This window comes from Pipistrellus kuhlii, unplaced genomic scaffold (genome assembly GCF_014108245.1).
Source record: "Pipistrellus kuhlii isolate mPipKuh1 unplaced genomic scaffold, mPipKuh1.p scaffold_m20_p_6, whole genome shotgun sequence".
NCBI classification, from domain to species: domain Eukaryota; kingdom Metazoa; phylum Chordata; class Mammalia; order Chiroptera; family Vespertilionidae; genus Pipistrellus; species Pipistrellus kuhlii.
In genome coordinates this window covers 14,736,944-14,757,268 of record NW_023425562.1, presented here as the reverse complement: position 1 = coordinate 14,757,268, position 20,325 = coordinate 14,736,944, and the positions used below count along the sequence as shown (strand labels likewise).

General features: G+C 49.4%; 1 protein-coding gene across 4 annotated transcripts in view; it reads left to right on the top strand.

Moving 5' to 3' along the window:
* Positions 1-20,325, top strand: part of ST8SIA5 (ST8 alpha-N-acetyl-neuraminide alpha-2,8-sialyltransferase 5) — a 43,360-nt gene that overhangs the window by 15,243 nt on the left and 7,792 nt on the right. For 2 of the 4 annotated variants that reach the window (XM_036418677.2, XM_036418679.2), the window contains 2 exons: positions 8,924-9,016; positions 17,945-18,031. In XM_036418677.2, the coding sequence (XP_036274570.1) occupies positions 8,924-9,016; positions 17,945-18,031 (180 nt within the window). The remainder of the gene's footprint in view (positions 1-8,923; positions 9,017-17,944; positions 18,032-20,325) is intronic. The other 2 variants (XM_036418678.2, XM_045574494.1) reach the window with 1 other exon arrangement.

The following is a 20,325-nucleotide window of genomic DNA, read 5'->3' as shown; positions in this document are numbered from 1 at the left end:
AGTTGATCTATTTCCCTCCCTCCCCAACACTCCTCAGTCTTTCTGCTGTAATTGGACAGTCTGTTCGGTGCTTTACTGCCTCTGTATCTATTTTTATTCCTCAGGTTATAATGTTCTTTATTCTCTTTCCCACTTTGTATCTTCTGTGTGTCACCCTCTACCCCAGGCCCTGTGCCTAGTATTTCCTGATTATTACCCCCCAAAAAACGCTCCTGGGATTTCTGCCTTTCAAAGAGGAGCCCTCAGTGGCAAGGTCACCCCAAAAGAAAGAACTATGCACCATGGACTTCCAGATGTGGTGACAGCTGTGGGGGGCCAGGCAACAGAGAGTCCGCGCACCCGCACTGTGGTGCAGCCTGGCTTAGCCTAAGCCTTCCTGGTCAATTTCACCTCTGCGGAGGGACAAAAATAAATACACAAATAAAGGGACAGCACTCTTGGGCTCCATCCAGCTGGGAAGAATCCGGAGGCTCGGGTTTGGCAGAGTGTTCTGGGCTGGGTGCTGGAAAAACCAAGCAAAGTTGGTACAGCTTCCCCTTCCCTCCTGGCACCTGGCGTGGGCCTCAGGGGCTGAGACAGGGAGGAGGCTGACTGTGCGGGCCAGGCTTTGGGCGCCCTGATACTCCTTAAGTGGTCTCATTCCATGAGCACCCTGGGCCCCTGAGCATTATGACCCTTAGTTGAGTCTGAATCGAGTCTCTTGGGCAAATAACCATTTACATAAATCTTTCTGTGCCTCAGTTTCCTCACCTATAAAATCCTCACTTCGAGGTTTGGCCCAATCTTTGCCTCTGACACACAAAGGAGTCTGGGGAGGAGATGCTGCCTCTTGGGGGCTGCGTTTCCAGATCAGAAGATGATGGGTCCCTGTCAGGGCCTACCTCCTTTCCCCCCCACATCAGCTCCCCACACCGTCTGTTACCCCTTTCAGCAGCCATCACCCACCCTCCCTCCTCTCCTTCTTCTTCACGGCTCCCAGGCTCCCAGGCTCCCGGCCACCCTGACCATCTGTGAGAATTTTATACCAATCACTTAGCAAAGGCAGAGGCCACAGAATGGAGTAAGAATGGAAAGAAAAAGGGTCGGGGTCGGGCTGGGAGGACCAAACACTCACCCCATAACCAGCATAAGGGGCTCAGAAAGTAAGGCACCCAGGGCTGTCACCATCTTCCACTTCATGTGGCTGCGCACAGCCAACACCCCCTTCGTCAATGCCAGGCCGGAGGGTGAGAAGGCTGCCCATGGCTGGCCTCTGCTCTGTAGCCACTGGGCAGACACAGCAAGAAAGAGGATTGCAGACAGACTAACCAGGAAGGAAGAAGACCAGACCAGGGCCCTGGCACAGCATGGAGAAGAGGCCTGAAGTGAGCCATGAACCAGGAAGAGGCCACTGGGCCCAGCCAGTGTAGCTCAGTGGTTGAATGTCAAACTATGAACCAGGAGGTCACAGTTCGATTTCCAGTCTCAGCACATGCGTGGATTGCGGGCTTGATCCTTAGTGTGGGGCGTGCAGTGAACAGCCGATCAATGATTCTCTCTCATTGTTGATGTTTCTAGCTCTCCCTCCCTCTTGAAATCAATACAACTATACTTTTTTTTAAAAAAAGAAAAGAGGCCACTGGGATGCTGCTCTTGGCGTGGGCGCCTGGGGCTCGGTGGGAAAGCCCACGAGCAGTAGGACGATGTGCCTGAGGAAGGGGATCGAACTGACTTTCGACACCCAGAGGCCCATGGCTGGTGAGCTGCATTTTACAAGGGGAGCTTGTCGGGGCTCCCTGCCCTGGGCCCAAAATAAGGCCCCCAAATATGTGCTCTTGCAGGAAATGTGCCAGACATGTGACGTGAGGCCCTGCAGAACTGCTGGTGGGGTAGGGAGGAGTGTCACCTTGGGCTTGGCCCTGACCCCCAGCTCCCACCCCAGGCCAGGGGTGACACTTCAGCGAGGCCCATGCTGGGAGCAGATCCGTCACAAGACCAACACGGGTTGCACTCACAACATCAGGCTCTTTAGCTTTCAGTTCTCATATCTCCAAACAGCCCAGGGATCCCTGTGGACAGATGAGAAAACCGTGGCTCAGACAGGGCCGTGGTCCAGGCAGGGGGCCGAGCCGGTCTCTCCACCACCTGGAGCTGTCACCTGCCATTGTCAGTAGCCGAGCCCTCGTGCCTCCCTCTGCGCCTCTATGGGAAGACACTCAGTCCTTTTTGTTGTCAGGCTGTAGTTTTCAGACTGATTTCTGTGCGTTAGCTCTGACGGGGGGTGTGCTGTCTGGAGCCGGCAGCTGTTCTGGCTCTAGAAATAGCACAGAGCTCACCGAAGGGGGCTGTGGGCCTTGGGGGGCGGGGAGGGAAGAGGCTGCTAACTGAGAAAACCCCAGTGGCCCCGCCATGCCTTATCAGAGTCAGGACTTGGATTCTGGGCTCTTGGAAGCCTGGGGTTTCCTTTCTAGTGCCACCAATTACTACTTCAGTGCCCGTGGGCAAGTTCCTTTACGCCTTGCAGCCTTAGTCTTGGGTATAAAATGGAGAAATAATGCCTGCCTCGTAGGGCAGCTGGGAGGGTTAAACAAGACAAAATTAGAGTCTAGCATCAGGCTGCCACGTACAGATGTGCAGGGTGGGCTCTGCGTAAAAACACTAGCCAAGGGGGCAGGTGCTGCTGAAACCCCCTCGCCCTCACTTGACAAGCCGTGTGCCTAGCATATGGCTTAATTCACCTGGAGAAAAAGGTGCTTTTTCCTAAGTTGTAGAGGTGCCTTGCCCATGCAGGGTTCCTGCCCAGTGTGGAATCAACAAACCACTCGGTGGCTCCTGGAGACTCTGCCCCAGGTTGACAGGGCCTGGGGTGTAGGCTGCTGAGCTGGGGCCCTACTCAGGGAGCTGGGGGAGGCCTCACAGGGGTGCTCCTGCTCAGCACAGTCACTTTCCCTGGGCTTCTGTCCCCTGAAGGTCAGAAGGAGTGTTAGTCAGGAAGTTGAATTCAGGGAATCAGCCAGTAGTTGCTGGGCTCAAAGTACGTTGGCCCCCAAGGAAGACCCCGTGGTCCTGAGGAAGCTCTGGAGGGGGGATCAGCCCCACAGGGAAGCCTGTGGGGACAGGTCCACAGGGAAAGGCTGTCAGACTATCTGCACACCAGGCCCTGGGCCTGCTGACATGAGGCCTCCTCAGCCTGTAGAGGTGGAGCCCAAGTCTGGGTGGGAGGAGGGGAAATCGTGTCAGGACCACCAAGGCTACTTCTGCCCTTGGCCTTCTGCATTTGTCCCCTTACTTAATGGAAGCTCTCAGTGGCTGGCCAGGCAGCCAGGCCCGTCCAGCCTTGCCTGCCACAGTCCCGAGGGCACAGAGACCGGGTGTAGGATGGCACCAGTGTCAGACTTGGCTGCCGGAAGCCAAGTGGCATCTGAGATGAGCTGGGCTCCTGATCTGGCCGGCGGGAACTATTTATACCAGTGAGGTGCCCGAACGGGATGCCAGGGCCCCCTCCCCTTTGAGCTGCATAGAGATCATCTTTCCAGAATTGAAAGAAGAGACAGTGACAAACTCACCTTGAGAGGCTGATGGCGTTAAGAAGGTTGGAGAAACTGCTTCTCCCAGTCTTCTAGCAGGATAAGGGGAAGCTAGAGCAATTTCAAGGGAGATCTTGGACTTAAAATAAAAGGGCATTTACTAGTGATTACCAATAATAAAAGCGTCATAACCCCATCCCAGAAAAGTCTTTTTAAAAGAATTTATATATATATATTATTGATTTCAGAGAGGAAGGGAGAGGGAGAAGCATCAATGATGAAAGAGAATCATTGATCAGCTTCCTTCTGCATGCCCTCTATGAGGGACTGAGCCTGCAGTCCATGTGCCCAGGAATCAAACCTGGGACCCTTCAGTCTGCAGGCCAATGCTCTATCCACTAAGCTAAACCAGCCAGGGCCAGAAAAGTATTTTTTAAAACCACTCGGAGAAACCCCCTATTAAAGTTTTGTTACAGCCTCCCTACTTTCCCATTCATTCTCTCATTCTCTCTCTCTCTCTCTCTCTCTCTCACACACACACACACACACGTAATTCTTTTTATAAAACCACAATTTTATAACTTGCATTTTCCACTCAGTGTTATCATGTGAGCCTCTTCCTATGTCATTACACCAAAAAATGGAAGCCTCATTTTTTATGTCTGCCTAATGGGCTATATCCAGACCAAACAGGGATTTCCACAACCCCCTCCAGAATGCAGTCCTTGGGCATCTGTCAGAAGCAGACTAGAGGTGACTAGTGTGGCCGTGCTTCTGGCAATTTTATTTCCTCAGGTCAGTCATCTTTAGAGTCTGATGGAGCAGTAGAGCTCTCCCTCTCGCAAAGGAAAACCCAGGTAGGATGGAGAAGGAAGCAAGGACTATTAGTTTCATTTTTCAGATGGGAACTCTGGAGGCTTTCGACCCCGGCATTGGAGCAGTTTTGATTTTGACTTAGGTACTACCCGGGGTGTCTTCAGGCACCTGGTATAGTAGCCCTAAGTGTGAGAGAAGTTGGTGGGGTGGGGTGTAAGCTCAGTTTTGGTGGGTGTGCATGTGAAAAGTGTGTTCACAGGTTAAGGGGAAGCTTGAGTCAGTCCTTTATTATCTCGAGGAACCTCTAGGTAACCCTGGGAGGGGCATTCTCTCCAGAGTCAGCATGTCGCGATGTTAAAGCATCAGAAACACAGTTCATCTTGGAATCTATGGCAGAGATGGGTGATCAAGGACATCCCCATGTCCACGCAGAACTCAGTGTGGGCTTTATTCACAGGGGCAGGAGAGAGAGTTACTAATAGCAGCAGACAGTGGAGACACTTCCTGAGTTATTCATCTCTGAGTCAGCTCTGCCATCAACCAGCTGAGGGACTGTAAGCAAGTGTCTGACTCCATGGGCATCCACTCTCAGTTCTTGTCCTTTAATAGCAAGAAAAGGGGCTGAATATTTATTGGGTACTTCCTGTATTCCTGGCACTTGCTACTATTTTCCCTGAAATATCATCGATATCTTATCTAAACCCTGTTACATTCTAGTATGTGCTACACTTAAAAAGGCATCAATGATGAGAGAGAATCATTGATTGGCTTCCTCCTGCACACCCCATACTGGGGACTAAGCCCACAACTGAGGCACGTGCCCTGACTGGGAATTGAAATGTGATCTCCTCGTTCATAGGCTGACCATTTGGAATCATTGTACTGTCTAGTTTCTTATGAGTGATGTTGGGGATTCAGAAGAAAAGGAAGCCAAATGGAGGCTGATGGAGGTAAAGCAAGGAAGATCTTGTGGAGGCAATGGATGGGCTAGTTGATCGAAGGGTGGGGGCTGATTGGTTTTAACTTCCTCCTGTGTGTGGCCCATCCTATATAATAAAAGCCTATTATGCAAATCAACTGAACAGCGGAAGGACCCATGGGACGATTGGTTGCTATGATGCGCACTGACCACCAGGGGGCAGACGCTCAATCCAGAAACTGTCCCCAACCCGTGGGCCCCAGGCCAACCAAGGCAGGTGCCAGCGAGGAGCCTCCTGATTGCCTGCAGAAGGAGTTGCCCCACAGAGGGAGGCAACAGACGGTGGCAAGGTCAGAGCCAGTGAGCAGGTGGTGCTAGGCTGGCCAAGGTGGGTGCCACCAGTGCCTCCCCCAATCACTCTGCTGGTCGCCCCACAGATTGGCCCTGATTGCTAGCCAGGCCTAGGGACCCTACCCATGCACGAATATTGTGCCTTGGGCCTCTAGTTAATTCATAGTATCGATCTGCCTTGGTTAGTGAGTGGGAAATTCTGGGGAAGCTTGGTATTGAATTTTAGTGCTGGATGGGCCTTTAGATATCACCCAGTTCAAACAGATTGTTTAAGGAGGAGAAGCCTAGGCCCAGAGCGGGGAAGTGGTTTACCCAAAGTCACACAGCTGGCTTAGAGGCATATCCAAGATGTGCCCACAGCTTTCCCATCTCTCTTCTCCTAAGGACCTCCTGTATCATTTGAATCGGGAGCTTTTCTGGTAGCAGCCTGAGATCATGGCTTTGGATGACCCAGTGGATTCCATAGGGCTTGGTGCCACTGGCTCTCGTTGCGAATGATGATCTTTGTAATCAGATCCCAGACCCCACTTTGTGTTGTGTGACTGGAAAACGACATGCATTAAAGCCAAGGTCATGGACTTCTTTTGTGTGGCCCCAGGCTGACCTCTTCCTTGTTCTTAGTTACAGATAACAGAATCCTTTTTAACTAATTCAAACAGAAAAGGATTTATCAAGGGTCCAACTAGTTCCGAAGACAGACACCAGGCAGAGCTTCCAGAAATGCCTCTCCTAATTACACTGTGAAATGAGGCCACTGTGAAAGCTGCTGCCTCTGATATAATCGTGAAAGTGCTGCCACCCCTACAGTTTCCAAGAGCCATGCCACCTCAGCCACATTCTGCACCAGCAAAACGATGCTTTGAGCCTTGTCCTTCTCCAATAACAGTCTTGAGCAAGTGCTTCTGAATGGTTGAACTTCAACTTCATCCAGAACTTAGCTGCAAGGGAGTCTGGGAAATATAGTTCTTAGCGTTCCTGCCTCTGAGTACAGAGGTAAAGAGATAACAAAGGCAGTTCCCATGCTTACAGTTTGGAAGGGAAATGGATATATAAACAGACTATTTCAATACAATGTTATTTTCTCTAATGAAAAGAGTGTACAGAGGACCATGGAGGTAATGGTCAGGAAGCCTTCCCAGAAGTGGGTGCATTTAAAGTGGGTGCTGAAGTATTAATATGAATTTTCTGGGTGAGAACAACAGAGGAGGGAGTTCAAAAACACAAGGGAAACAGAGAGAAAAAGTGAGTGTGATATGTTGGGAATCCCAAGTGCCTAATTCTTATTAACTCTACTTCAATTCTTTTATAATAAAAGAACAAGGAAACAACTTATTTTATAAATAGGAGCCAATTTGTTGTATGAAATATTTTCATATTTTGAAATATTTTAAATTACTTAAATATATAATTATAGTACTGCCAAATTAACTATTGTGATATTGAAGTTATTAAGAACATATTTATGAATATGTTTATATTTATATTTTTATTTACTTCAGAGAAGAAGGGAGAAGAAGAGAGAGAGAGAAACATCAATGATGAGAGGGAATCATTGATTGGCTGCCTTCTGCACGTTGGACTGAGCATGCAAACCAGGCATGTGCCCTTGACCAGAATTGAACCTAGGACCCTTGGGTCCACAGGTTGAGACTCTCTCCACTGAGCCAAGCCAGCTAGGGCTTATGAATATATTTTTAAATTAACTATGAAATTGTATTTAAAAGTTATTTTTAAAATATTTTGTTCTAATCTTTTAAAATACTTAAATATATAGTTTTATGCTTTAAAATTAACTGTTAAGTTTTATTAAAATTAAAAATAACACATTTATAAACAGAATATGTTTTAAAGTATTAAATCTGAAATTAAAAGCTGTTTAGCATACAAATATTTTTAAAAGACACCAACTTACTGGGTAAAATGATGTAGTAGTATTTCTAAAGTTTGCACACGTAAGTTGGACCCGTGAGAACACAAGCAAAAACTATTGACCGGTTTCTGGGAAATGCCTGAGGAATGCCTGTATTTTAATTCCTTACTCATGGATTGCAGGGTCTGGGAGCAGCCCTGGGGCACCTCTCCCACTTCTGATTCTCCAGGGCTCCCTACTGCGAGCTCACTGGCCTCACATGTAGAGTTGCTTGACGCTGCAGGCTTCTCTTCTGAGGAGCTGAGGCTGTCAGCTTAACCTGCCCGCTCTCTTCTGCGCAACCTCTAGACGGAGGCCACGAGGGGAGGGTTACCTGGCCTCTGCCTGGGAGGTGACACCCTGCCTCCTTGGTCAAGCCCAGCAGTGAACCACTATGTTTTATCTTCAAGGGAACCTCCTCATTCCAACTCAGCCCTCCCCACCCCCAGTCAGGTGATGCGCTTCCTTCCAGCGTGTGAGAAGGGGAGGCCATAAAGGGGTCCTCCGCAGTGTCTGGTGTCCTTGTAGGTGAGTGGATAGGAGCAGCCTGGAGGCTCATGGTGCAGCTCTGGGCAAGTGAGTTAAATCCTAGAGCCTGTATGATGCTTATGACATCACTTTCCTTGTAGGCTGGTTATAAAGATCAAAGTGGATGCCGCCTTGTCAAGTGCTGGGCCCGTGGTAAAGGCTCGGCAAGCATTGGTTGAAATTGGATTTGTGATTTTTCATGAAGCTGCTGAAGGGACCCTGAGGTAGCTCTGACATGCCTGGAGCCAGCTGGTGTTGGAGGGGCTTGGGTGCTTCTGCAGTGTGGTCTAGACCAAGCTTGGCCGTGCCCCACACTGCCAATGGGACTTGGAGTTCCATCTGTTTAGCCTCAGTTTTCCCAGCTGCCAAAAGGGGAGAAAGAAATGTCAATCCCACTTAGTCACTGCGTGAGCATGAGAATCAAGTGAGCTAACGGAGATGGAAATGCTTGTGCAGAAGCAAAGTGGTGGTTCTCAGCTATGCTTGTGGCTGTCACTGTGTAACACTTTCCCAAGAGAAAGATGAGTTGGCAGGAAAGGGCAGGGCTGGCTGAAGGCAGCCACCTTGCCGCCCGGCCCAGTGCTGCCTTCTTCAGTGACTGATCACAGGAAGAGCCAGAGCAAGTTCCCCTTCCAGCCACCAACTTGGAATCACTTGCTTCTGAATGTCATCATTTGCTGATGTGGGGTCATCCTCCCTCCCATAAATGCTTATACTCAGTGATCAAGCCAGAGGGCCCAGCCGTTCTGGAGCCTTCCACCAGCTCATCTGCTGGGTGGGACTGCTTTGCTCTACTTATTTGACAATGACAGACTCCCCCCGACCCCCAACAAGGGTCCCTGAAAGTCAGGCCGGCTTCTCTGCATAGTAACCTCTGTCCCTGTTGGTTCCCAGGTACTTTGAATTTTACGAGGGCCCTTTAGAATATAACTCCACGAGATGCCTGGAGCTGAGGAACGAGATCTTGGAGGTGAAGGTGCTGTCCATGTGAGTGGGGCCGGGCTGGGTGGTGGGTGCATGGCGCGTGTGGGAGTGGGGCAGGGCCAGGGGGCAGGTGGGGATTTGGGCAGAAGGAAATATGGTAGGAACCTCGGTGGATCAGACAGAACAAGCATGAGGTCTACTTCCCAGGGCCCTGGCTTCTGGAAAGCCCCGAGGGCCGCACGCAGGGATGATTGCGTTTTATGAAAAAAGCCCAAGTTTGCTAGGTCACCTCTGTTGACCTGGCCTTTCAGTCCCGGCTCAGTTACTAGTCTCCGAGATTATCATCACTGGCTCCTCTGGTACAGAAATCGAACAGGGCCCGGGAGCGTCTTACTTGAAATGTAGTCCTGTGTGCGAGGGTTAAGCAGCACCTTCCTGCTAGGGCCTTTTAAACATTTTATATTCATTAAAATTTTACAAAAAGGTAAACAGTGAAAAGTCCCCTGCCTACAGTTTCTTGCCCACAGCCCCCCAGTTCTCTTCAGAGGTAAGAGGCCACCCCTGTGTCCCTTGCACCCTCTCAGAAAGTCTATGCAAAACCCAGCTTCTACGTACAGGTATTCTTCATTCTTCCTTCCTTTTTTTTTAAATTTTTATAAATGGCAAAAGACCCGTGCTCTGTCCTCCCCCTCAGCAATAGATCACCATGTGAGAAAAAGTGTGTTACATGCTGAACGCTGTAGCACGTGGGCCTGTCCCTGCTTTCCCTCCCGTGACTGCCATGAATTTGGTAAACCATTCAGAGGACTGGGTGCTGTGCTCATCGGGACAGGATGTATGTTGATTTTAAAACAGGTATGTCTGGTTATAGAAGAAGTGCAGTTTATTGAGGCCGGCAGTGCTGGGCACTCAAGTGGGCTCATGGGCCCCGGACTCGATCCCTGCACTGCAGTCCATGGCCCACAGGCAGGAGTCCCTGCTGCTTTAGCCTTCTGACATGGTCTCCGGGGAGTGTGGGTCATAGGAAGAACATGAGCCTTGGGTTTAAGCAGACATGGGCTCCAAAGCCGACGCTGGGCTTTACCAGCTCTGTATCTTCATACAAATGACTTAACCTCTCTGAGGCTTCTCTTACCTATAAAAATGGGGACACTCTCACCTCACTTTTCAGGGTGGCTCTAAAGACTAGTTGGATTAACATATGTGAAAATAGTAACCCAGCAGTCCACATACACACATAGTAGGTGCTTAGTGTTCATTGATTCTTCCCTTTTCTTCTCTCCCCTTTCCTTCCTCTCTGGAACCAGCAGCAATAGCTTTTCTGGGCTGTCATTCAGACTCCGTAAGCTTAGTAGCTGCAGGAAATGTCCAAGATAAGAGCAAATGTCCAGCTGGGATTAGTTGTGTCCCTCATGGTCTCCGTACTAACCCAGGGGCTGTATGCCCTCTTTAGAGAGGAACATGTGAGCTGCTCACCCTCCAGCCAACCCCACCCAGCCCTGGGTTGAGCACACACCGTGGTGCCTGCCCCCAGGAGCTCCCAGCCCAGTGGGGAAGCGCACAGTAATAACTGATTACCTTAGGGAGATGAGGGTGACAGGGAGCTTGACCTGGGCTGGGAGGAGGGGTAGTCAGGCCAGGCCTCTCTGAGGAAGCGATGGTGTGAAGGGTGATAGGAGTTAACTAGGCCAAGAGGATTCCTGACCGAGGGAACAGTTTGTGCAAAGGCCCTGTGCCAGGAAGGAGCCCGCTGTGTCCCAGGCTGTGCAGGGTCAGGGCAGCTTGAATGCCAGCAGGAGAGGGGGAAACAGAAGCAATGCTGCTAGAGGGGCAGGCAGGGCCGGACCTTGTGGGGCAGGATTTAGTTTTGCCGTCATGAAAGGGCACTGGGAAGGGTTGGAAACAGGTGGGCAGTAGGAAGGGTTGGAAGCAGGTGTATTAAACACTTTGGTGTTTGATACATTCCACCGAGGAGTGGGGATTTAGTGGCGAAGATGGATGCCCGGACCTCAGTTAGGAGCCACATCCATAAGCTCGTAAGCAGAGAGAGAGCCTTTATCTTTCTCCCAAATTCAGAGACTGCAGGCCTGCCCGTGCCACCCTGTGCAAACCCAGGGCCCTCGTGGAGAGCACTTGGTATCATTTCAAAGGGCAAATCTTCCGTTTTTTTAAATTATGAAAAACAGACAGTTTCTCCATGGTTACCTCAAGGTCTGCACAGGACGACCTGAGGGGCCCCATATATTTGCCTTCCCTCTGCGTTGCTTCCCATTCCTCCACCCATATATTGTTTGTATGTTGGTGTTTGTCCCTGTGCTGGCTTGTTGGCTCCCATCACAAGGGACCACAGACTGGGGGCTTCAACACCAGAGCTTCCTTTTCTCCAAGTTCTGTGAATAGGAGTCAGAGGGAGGTGCCAGGAGGGCCGGGTCTCTCTGTGGCTTTGCGATGGCTGCCTTCCCTGTCTTCACACTGTCGTCCCTCTGGGTGCCTGTGTCCTCATTTCCTCTAATGAGGACACCAGTCACAGTGGACGAGGGCTCACCCTAGGGATGCCATTTTAACTTAATCACCTCCCCAAAGACTCTGTCCCAGAAAGATGGTCACGTTTTGAGATGCTGGGGGTTAGGGCTTCAACATATGAATTTTGCGGGAGATACTACTCAGCTCCCAGTAGTCCCTATCACACCTTCCATTCAGGGACTAAATTAGAAATTGCCTGGGCCCTTGGTTTCAAGCCCGAATCACAAATGTTGTGGGGTGCGATGGGGAGCCTGGGCACTTGCGTGCTTTGCTCTAGCCCAGAGCTTGTGGTGGAGACTCTGAGTCATTGGGAAAAGGATAAATTCTCATCTGTGAACTGAGGGGCTTGGATGGATGCGCTCTGAGGCCCTTCAGCGCATGGGGTCAGCTGGAGTTCTGTCTGAAGAGATGGGACCTGCGCGATTCATCTGGGGAGATTCTCATCCAGCATTGCTCCTCTCAGTGGAGAAAGTCAGTGAGCTGGAAAACCCCACTCGGACAGGCCTCGCTCCTGACAATACCAGATTGTGAGGAATTGTGCTATGATGATTTGTTATGAAAATGCATTGTCCCTATATTGCTGAATTTAGTCATTCCAGAGCCTCTTTATTTTTATTTTTAAACTAAAGGTCCGATGCACGAAATTTGTACAAGAGTAGGCCTTCCTTCCCCCAGCTGCTGGCACCCGGGACCTGGGCTTCCCTTGTAACCCCCGTCAGGAAGGACATCTGGTCTAATTAGCATATTGTCCTTTTATTCTTATAGATCAGCTTGTGCCTGTGCTCACAACCAGATGATCTCAACTCACCAGCTGCCCTCTCCTGCCACCACTTCCCCTCTTTCTGGGGTGGGGCCCTCACTGAGACAGGAGAGGGGCTGGGGCCAGGTCTGACAGGGTTCTCCAGGCGTCTCTGAGTCCTGGAGCCTGGCCCTGCATGGGCTCAGGATGCGTTTGTTAAGTGAATGAATGGATGGAAAAGTGAATGTGACCAGAGTGGAAATGAGGAGGTCATGAAAGAAAAGGGAGGTTAGTGGGGGGGGGGGGGGGGGGAGGAAAATGAGATGGCCATTATCATCTCATTATTATTGCCATCTCTATCACATGGCTAGAAACATACGAAAGTTTATGATAATAAAAAGCAACAGTCCCCTGCCCCACACCCTAACCCCACCCTGCTGCTTCCAATTCTTGGCTGTCTCTGCGGTACCTGCTCTCATACCTCTCAGCACCACTGCATGCCATTGTCTCCTGACTTATCCCGTTTGCACAGCGTCCCCTCCCGTCCTGCCTTGGCCAGTGAGGATTCAGCTCCCTTAGCCTACACCCAGCCCCGCCCCACTATGCTGGGTGAGGACTGTTGCTATTTGAAGTTCTGCTATCTATAGATTGCCCAATAACCTGCTTCTTTTTCTACTAAACATTGGCAGCATCTCTTCACCCAGCACTTTGTGATATGAGGCTGTTAAAATTACTCCTACGTTTTAGTTCCAGCCGCTGGCTTCGGTCATCCATGAGTTTACCTTTAAAATGTCAAGGCTGCCAACATGTACATTCTATGTGTAACCATAGCAGCCTTTTGGGGGCTTTTCTCTATAGGTTGATTCTAAAATTTGAAGATCAGATAATGGTGATTCCATCTTCTTTTTGTATAGTTCACCTCCCCTCCCCCCCCCCACCCCAAGCTTCTAGTCATCTTTCCCCCCTAGAACTCTCATATCTATTATGCCCTATTTTCCACCCCTACCCGCCTTCTCCCTCAACTAGGCATTCCCCCAGGTTTCCATTCATCCTCCTGCCTCACCCGGACAGGCTGTGTCCTGATAGGCCACACACCATCTCTCCAGGGCTTCCTTCTCTGCCTGCTTAGGTCGGATTCACCTGAGAACCCATAGGCACTTCTTTCTTGGTTTACTCCTTCATTTTTGTTTCTACCCCCTCTTTAAGCAAAGTCCCTGAAAGAATGGGTGGGAGGTAAACTTTTGAGTCCTTCTGTGTCTAAATGACTTAGTTCTTCCCTTATACTTGATCTCTGGTTTGGTGGGGTTGGTGTTTTAGGTGGAAGTCATTTCCCTCCAGAATGCTGCTGAAGAGCTTCTGTCATCTGCTAGCACCCAGGGCCACACGCACATGACACTTGTTCCTTTGGAGGTGACCTGCCTGCCTTTTCAGATCATGGCGTTCTGAAACGTCCTGATGGTGACCTGCACACCACTGGGACCTCTTCAACTGGGCTCATGTCCAACCCTCGAGCGTTCTCTTCGAGTCCTTTGTATTTGCTCTTCTTCATTTTCCTCTGTTTCCTCTTTTTAGTGTATCCAAGAGTTGAATACTGGCTCCTCTAACACTCATATAGTTTAATCGCATCTCTTGTTATCTCCCTGCCCTTTGCTTCTGCTTTCTGAGAAAAGTTCTTGACTTTATCTTCTGTTTCATCTAGTGAACTTTCCCCCTCAGGAGCTCTTACTTTGTTCTCAGAGGGGCCTGTTCTTATTTTAAGGACCTCATGACTTCTTGAATAGCTCTGGGGACTCAGGAGAATATCTTGGAGTTCTGTTTCATGACTCCAATAGTTCTCTCTGCAGTCATTCTTTTTTTAAAGCCAGTATTTTTATTTATTTAATTTAGTTTTGTGTGTAGGCATAAATAGTGATTAATATGAAACAGTTTAATTAGATACACAAGCTTATATTATGAAGAAAAATAATGAAAACAAAAAATAGAAAAATGATGCCCATAATTATGACATACCAAAAAATCAAATATTTTCTCTTTTAAAATGTATTTTTCAATTACAGTTGACATATAGTATTATATTAATCTCAGGTGTACAACATGGTGATCAGACATTATCATGATTTATGAAATGATCACCCCAATAAGTCTCTTACCCACCTGACATAATTATGACACCCATATGACACCTTGCATAGTTATTACAGTGTTACTGACTATATTCCCTAAGCTGTCCTTTACATCCCTGTGACTATTTTAATAACTGGCAATTTGTGCTTCTTAATCCCTTTTACCTTTCCACCCATCCTCCAACCCCCCTCCCATCTATGGACCACCAATTTGTTCTCTGAATCTATACATTTGTTACTGTTTCGTTTGGTCATTTTTAAAAATTCCACATATAAATGAAACCATATGGTTTGTGTCTTTTCCTGTCTGACTCATTTCATTTAGCATAATACCCTCTAGGTCCATCCATGTTGTCATAAATGGTAAGATTCCATCCTTTTTATGGCTGAGTCCGACCCCATTGTATATATGTACCGCAGCTTCTTTATGCATTTGTCTATGGATGGGCATTTAGGCTGCTCCATAAATTGGCTATTGTAAATGATGCTGCAATGAACATAGGGCTGCATATATCTTTTCTAATTAATGTTTTTAATTTCTTTGCAATGAATTCTCTGTGGTCATCTTATCTGATGGTTTATCATGGTCTATTTTCTCAGGTTGACCAGGTGGCCCTGGGTTATCAGTTCCTATTTAAACAATGCATGAGTCTGAGAGCAGCTTTCATGGAGGGTAGGTCTTCGAGATTGCTGCTGGCCCTTTTTCTGTTAGAACATCGAGATCTTTTCACTGGAAGTGATAATTTTTTATTTATTTATTTATTTATTTATTTATTATTATTATTTTTTAAGAAGCCGGAACTGAAAGTCTGATTCATTCCCTCTTCCCTCCTCTGCTTGACATTAAATATCTGGCCACCGTGGGGGTGGGCTTGATTGTATCGGATATGGACTCACAACTCATCCTCATTTTAACACTGTCCCTGCTCTGTCCTCCACCCCCTTTAAAATTTTCTGTGCAAATCAGCTCTGTCTCTGGGCTGTGCCCTTCCTCCTTATGTCACCCCTTCTCCTTCCACACACTTGTTGAAATCTCTCTTCCACTGAGACCTTCCACCCACTCCCATTATTCTGTTCACCTGGTAGCTTATACCTTTTTTATTCTTCGGGAACGTGGTGTCTTGGGAGAAAGGAGGTAAGGGCCTGGGATCACTATTCATCTTAAAGGTGATCTGTGCATCAGTAAAGCAATTTATAAAATATTTTTACAAACATTATCTCACTGGATCTTTCTGACACCCTTTGAGATGGGCAGGACAAAGGTTATTGTATCCATCTTACAGATAAAGCAGCTGAGTCTCAGAGGGATTAAGTGACTTAGCCGAGGTCACATTGCAAGTTGGGGATGGAGCCAGGATTCAAGGCTGGTGTTTAGGCCCCATCCTTGGTCCATGTGTGATGAAGGCATTGGAGGCTCAAAGAATGGGGCTCAGATGATGGTAACAGTTGAACTTGAAACCCCGGCTGTGTTTCTGGGAGGCATTGGCATGGAGGGGGCTGCTCTGGGGCCTGGGTTGCAGGAACTGGGGGAGGGAATCAGTGTGTGAGCCAGGGTGCCACTGTGCAATGACACTTCTACTCTGGTGTCACAGGAGCTTGAGAGATGAGAGCTGCTGTGGGGGTTTGGGAAAGCCAGAGGAAGGGTCAGGATGAGAGGGGTGCTCCTTCCAGCTCTTTAAAGCTGCCAAGCAGGTGTGTGAACTGGGTCTGAGGCCCATGTCCCACTCTGCTTCCCAAATTCATGGACTTTGTTGCTATCCCAACTTCTCCTGAAACCACCCCTCCACCCACTGTCATGTGTCTCTTGTAGGCAAGGCTTGCCCTGTTTGGGAACAACTATATCCTCCTGCAGTTAATCACAGGGAAACAGCTCTGTAGAATGAACCTGTCTTATTTAGTTTATTTCTTCAATCTTATGGTTAAGTGATTATTTGCCCTTTTTATGTTGTTTTATTATTATTTTTTTAAAAATCCTCACCCAAGATTATTTTTTCATTGATTTTTTTAGAGAGAGTGGAAGAAAAAGGGAAAGACAGAGAGAAATATCGATGGGAGAGAAACACATCCATTGGTTGCTTCCTGCACGTGCCATAACCAGGACTTGGAACTGAGCCTGCAACCCAGGTATGTGCCCTTGACCAGAATCAAACCTGGGACCTTCAGTCCTCAGGGTGACGCTCTATCCACTGAGCAAAACTGGTGAGGGCGATATTTGCCTTAAAAAAAGAAATCATGGACCCCTTTGGGAACCTGATGAAAGCTTCCAGTTTTCCCCAAGATCTGTACCCAGTGGACAAACATGAGATTGTCACTATGATTCAGGGGGCTCAAGGGTTCCCGTGAGCCCTTCAGTGGACCCCAGGGTAAGAGCCACAGTTACAGTAGTTTTCTGCTAACACCCAGCTCCTGAGGGCTGGCCACCGCCCCATTCTTGAGCAAACCAGAATGACCTTATTTATAGGGCTGCTGTCTGTACCATGCCCAAGCCAGCCAGCTTCTGAACCGCCACCACCAGGGGACTCTGGACAGTGCAGGGTACAGGCGCAGGGCGGGGACTGTGGTGGGCAGGAGATTATGGTCCATGCAGCATTCCTGAGAAACTCCAGTCTGTGCACCGCTCGGTGGGAAGACGGTCCAATGATCTAATGCTTTCCGCTGGTTTCAGTCAAAGCGCGAGTCCCACCTGATTTAGATGTTCCCTTCCCAGAGAGCACATTAGGCACCATAAGCCAAGATGTTCAAAACCCGACAAGCATAAAGAAAGCCTTGCAGATGGGTGTTCAGGTGAAAGGAACATGCTGCAGGTTTCTCAGCTCTTCCTATGAGTCATCTGGAAATTGTGTGAAGGACATAGTGTGGACTGAGCCCTACTGTGTGCTAAGCATGGTGTGAGGGATGCACAGACATTCCTTTGCCCCCTATAGGTAGATGTTCCTGGGGCATCCAGGCAGGTCCTGGAGTGGGGGGAGGGGAGTATGTGAGGAAGAATGCTTTACAATGTAGCCTGGCTTTTAAAAAATCAGATATTGGAAGACACCCAGACACAGACATGACATTGTGAAGGAAGAAGTTCTGATACTCCTAGATCTCTAGAAAGAGGAGGCACGGCTCGCCTTGCAGGGCCACCTGGGGGAGCAGAAGAGGGGAGGGGAAACCTGGGTGAGAAACTTCATGCGGTCTCACAGGGAGGAATGGCAAGGTGGGGCGGACAGGTGTAGGACTGGCCAGTTTGAACGCTTTCTATGGGCTCTGTGGCATAGGGACTGCTCCTAGTGGCCTGAGACCTGGCCCCAGCATGATTAGGGCGGTGAGCCACTGGTTGGGTTGATAAAGGAGGTGGTTGCAGGTATGGGCTCTGGATTGGCCGGTATGATATGAAAGGTGTGCTTGCAGGAGATGATTGTCTGCCATCTCTAGGAATTAGCAAGCCTCCCCCCACACCCCCCAGGGCCAGAGCATCAAGAATACAGAAACTAAGAAAATACAGTTAATGCAAAGGACCAGCCAGGATTTGGCAGAGGGGGGAGCAGGAGGAAGCATGTTTGGGAATGACGACGCTCTGCCAGCCTGGGCCTTCATGGACTCTTCTGTCCTCCACTCCCCAAGGGTGAAGCAGTCGGAGCTGTTCGACAGGTGGAGGAGCCTGCAGATGTGCAAATGGGCGCTGAACATCTCCGAAGCCAACCAGTTCAAGTACCTACGATGCTTCTGTCCTGCCCGGGGTTCTCTTCCTGCCTCCTCTGCACATCCTCCCGGTCCTGCAAGGCCCAGCCCCAGGCATCCCCTTGGAGCTGGTCCTGACAGGGCTCTGGAGTCTGTGCTGGGGGGAGGTTCTGACTCAGCATGCAGGCTTAGACAGTACCTGCTGGGTGCTGTCCTCCACATTCTCACCCTGCAGCATCCCTGGAAGGTCAGTGGTGTTGTCTCCAGTAAAGCCGAGGTTCACTGAGACTCACCGAGGTGAAGCGATTTTCAGGAGGTCTCTAGCAGGCCTGTGCCTGAAGGCACAGTAAGCACCATCCACAGCCCCATCCCGTTCCCCTCCTCACATCTAGCCCAGCAGCCCCTCCTCCGAACTCTAGAGTTCTTATAGCTCAGTGGTCACCAATCTTTCAGACCACACGGATCACCGATTGGCTGGCGACTGCTGTTACACCCTACCCTGAATGCTTGAGTGCTGCTGTAGGTGATTTTCTCGTGGCTCTCGAACAAAATTTATAGATCCTAAGCTCCCAGAGCTTAAAGTTCTCCAGCCTTTGAGAGTCGCCTACTATAGAAGCAGAACATGAACTTGAGTCAAGTACAGGAAGAAGCGGGGAGGTTCAAGGTCTGGGCTTAAGTGCTTCCCAATCCACCCTTACAAAGAGAGATTACAGTGGGGACTGGGCAGGCAGATAACCCCTCAGGGTGGGTGTGGCCCTAGAACCCTGAGGGAGTGGCGGGACCAGGTCAGGGAGATGCACAAGGATGAGTGGACAGAAGCCTCATCGATGGGATTCACAATATAAAGAAATAATAATAATAATGAGCATCAGGAAGATCATGTGGCAGGAGGAAGACAGAGAGAGGCGTAGGGCCCTTTGGTAGGGATCAGCCAGCAGCTTGTGGGGGAGAGACTTGGGGGTAACTGAGATCCTTCTGGGATGGGAATGGGGGGTGGTTTCAGGTGTTGGAAATGGGGATGACATCAGGTCAGGCCATACTTTAAGAGGAAAAACCTTCAAGTTTAGTCATTGTTTCCCTTTGCTCTTATCACAAGCTCATGGAACAATAAGATTCTCAATTCAGGTCTGCAGGAATCTGGTACAGTGAGGTGTGTGTGGTGGGTAGGAGGATTGTACTAGGAGACAGGCATGAGCATTCTAGAAAGGAATCCTGTAATGGAGGCCTTCCCTCACCCTACTGCTTACAAAGGGAACCACATTGGCATTCTGGTTTATATATCAGCGCTGCTGAGTTTGGTTAGTATGAGTCAGTCTCCTCCAGCGGGCTGACAAGATCGAGTTTCCGGACCAACAAAGATAAACAGCCCAGATGCTGGTTTGTCATGCTGGTCCAGGGCCCCTGCCTGGCCAGGCCTCTGGCCTTCCCTTGGGGAAACCCACCCCTCCACAGGAAAGAATGCTCTCCACAACCAGTAGCCAGCTGAACTCCTCAGTGAAGTCCCTGCCAGAATCAAGTCATAGAAAGTATTTGTATAACCTCCCTGGCTTTGGCAACCTGGAGTCATGGAATTACAGAGGGTCAGAAGAGCCAGCCCTGTGTTGTACAGATAAGGAAACTGAGGCCCAGGGAGGGCAAGAGGCCGGCCCAAAGCCCCACAGCTGGTGGGAGCAGAGCAGAAACTAGAACCCAGGCTTTTTGACACCAGGTTGGCAAGTCAAGTGTCCACCCAGGACCTTGAGTGTGAACTTTCCAGAGAGCTCCTTCTCAATTTTAGTTAATGGTCAACATCTAGGCTCCAAGGAGGAGGCATTCCGTTCCTCCTGTGGCTGCCTGGGCACCGGATGTGACTGTGCTTGGAGCCAGTGTCAGGGGAAGAAGGCCAGGTGGACTCAGCCCACTGCTGCTGCTTTAGGAGAAAGCATGTTCTCCTGGGCCCACAGTCCCTAATGGAGTGGGTAGCAATTTGTATCCTTTGTCAAGTCTGGCCCCTCTGCAGCCAGAGCCAGAGGGGGAGAGGGGAGGAAAGGGAGTGAGAGAAGGGCGTGCCTAGGATCTGACCCAGCATCAAGCCTCACCAGCAGGCCTGAGAGAATGCCCCGCCAGTAGGATGCCAGCCCCAGGGAAGAGAAAAACCAGGCTCTGAGGCTGGCTGACTCCCAGGCCGGCCTCAGCAGCCACATTCTCCCTCCGATGGTGTTTTGAGCCTGCTTACCTCGTCTCAGTGTCCACCCTTCTGGGAGCTCATATTTGAGTGTTTTTGTGAGTGAAAAACCACAGGTTTTAATTATTTTTAAAATTAAATAATGAACTCCTGGAAACTT